Source organism: Malurus melanocephalus, unplaced genomic scaffold (assembly GCF_030028575.1).
Source record: "Malurus melanocephalus ecotype Western Australia unplaced genomic scaffold, MMel_1.1 scaffold_758, whole genome shotgun sequence".
Lineage (NCBI taxonomy): Eukaryota > Metazoa > Chordata > Aves > Passeriformes > Maluridae > Malurus > Malurus melanocephalus.
In genome coordinates, this window is record NW_026623990.1 from 231699 (window position 1) to 233347 (window position 1649).

General features: G+C 62.5%; 1 protein-coding gene across 1 annotated transcript in view; it reads left to right on the forward strand.

Annotated features, from left to right (window-relative positions):
- ZIC3 (Zic family member 3) overlaps nt 1-476 on the forward strand; it is a 4815-nt gene extending 4339 nt beyond the window's left edge. Inside the window, exon 3 of the mRNA XM_057384955.1 lies at nt 81-476. Coding sequence (XP_057240938.1) covers nt 81-476 — 396 coding nt within the window. The remainder of the gene's footprint in view (nt 1-80) is intronic.
- The last annotated feature ends 1173 nt before the right edge of the window (nt 477-1649 follow it).

The window sequence follows — 1649 nt, forward strand, 5'->3', positions numbered from 1 at the left end:
GGGGAGCCTGGGACCACCTCGCGGCGGGCAGCACTTGCTCCGTTATCGTCTGGTTTGTTTTGTTCTTTATTTCTGAATAGGATGCGGAAAAGCCTCGTCCTGAGGAGAAAGRGTTCGAGATGACATCTCACCCGAGAAACTTCTCCGGCGTCACAGGAGCCCCAAGCAGCCAGASCGATGGTGGAAAGCGCCCGTCCCCGGCAAATGTTGGTGCACCGGGGCCGCGGGCACCGCCTGCTCGAGGGGGCGCGGAGCTGCTGCGGGAATCGCCCGCGGAGCGCGGCCAGAGCGGGCACGGCTCCTCGGGCATCCTCCTCGGGCATCCTCCTCGGGCATCCTCCTCGGGGATCCTCCTCGGGCATCCTCCTCGGGCATCCTCCTCGGGGATCCTCCTGGGGAGCACGGACTTGCCGCGGGCTAACGCCAGCCCCGGGGGCGAGCAGCGACCCGCACCACGGGCTCCGCAGCTTTGCTGAGCGGGGCAGAGCCCAGACGGGCCCGTCTTGAACTTGACTGGGGACACGGTGGAAGGACTGGGGGTGCCCCATCCCCTCCTGYGCCGCAGGGGCCGAGCAAGCCGCCCAACCTTGCATGCTTTCAAATTCACGTTTGAAGGAATTTACCCTCTCCTTCCCCCAAAAGTAAAAAGGAGAAAGTTTCTCGGGCACAAGAGAAAAGGAGAAAGGCGGAYTGCAGCCTTTGCGGCTGCACGTTTAAAACAAACAAATCAACCCACCGCCCAGCTCCCCACCGGCCCCTTAAAATAGCTCCCTTTGAGGTGTCGCGGCCAGACATGGATCTCTGCTTGCCTTTTGCTGTGCAGTGTTTGGCTGTGGCAGAGCCGAGCCCGGGGCTGGACGCGGAGCTGCCGGGTCCCGTCGGGGCGGGCGGAGCCGCTCTGCATCCCCGGCCGAGGAGCAGCGGAGCCGGGGGCCGGAGGGTTTTCCTCGGACACCCACCTGGGTCGTGTGTGCGTTGCTCCGGACCGCGCCAGCCTTGGGAAACGTGCCGGTAGGCTGGGTTTGGTTACTGCTTTGCTCGGAGCCGGGGAGGCGCGGGAGGGCTCTGCSGTGTCGGGGCTGCTGTGCCTGGGGGTGTCCGGCCTGGGACCTGTGGCCGGGAGGGAGGATGTGGCATCTCCCACTCTGSAATAGTGGCCCCACTGCAGGATCACTGCAGGGGCCTTTTGTGACCCCACAGTGGCTCTGGCTGGTCCCTTTGGGCCGTGCTGGCAAAGTTCTCCTCCTGCCTGCCCCCGCAGGTGCTTCCTTCATCTGACAGTGTTGCCCCTGCCATTTTCAATTTTATAGCCAGGACTTAAAACCAGCATCCTGCCTTATTTAGCTGTTCTGGGGTCACTGCTGGTCCCTCATCCTGGGGGTTCCCAGGGCTTCCAGAGAGGGCTCACAGCCAGTTTGGGGCAGAGTGGARCAAAATGTTGACCCCACTGGGGTTCCACGGTTCCTCTAGCCACTCTGCAGCCCTCCAGAATGGGGCATGGATTGGAGATGGGGCAGGCACAGCTCTGCGTGTGTGTGTGTGTGTGTGTGGTATGGGACGAAGCAATGGATTTGGGATGGGTATAAAAAGCGCTGGGGACCTGTTTGGCTCTGAAGTGCTTGCAAAGCTCAAGGTTCAGCAGCAGCACC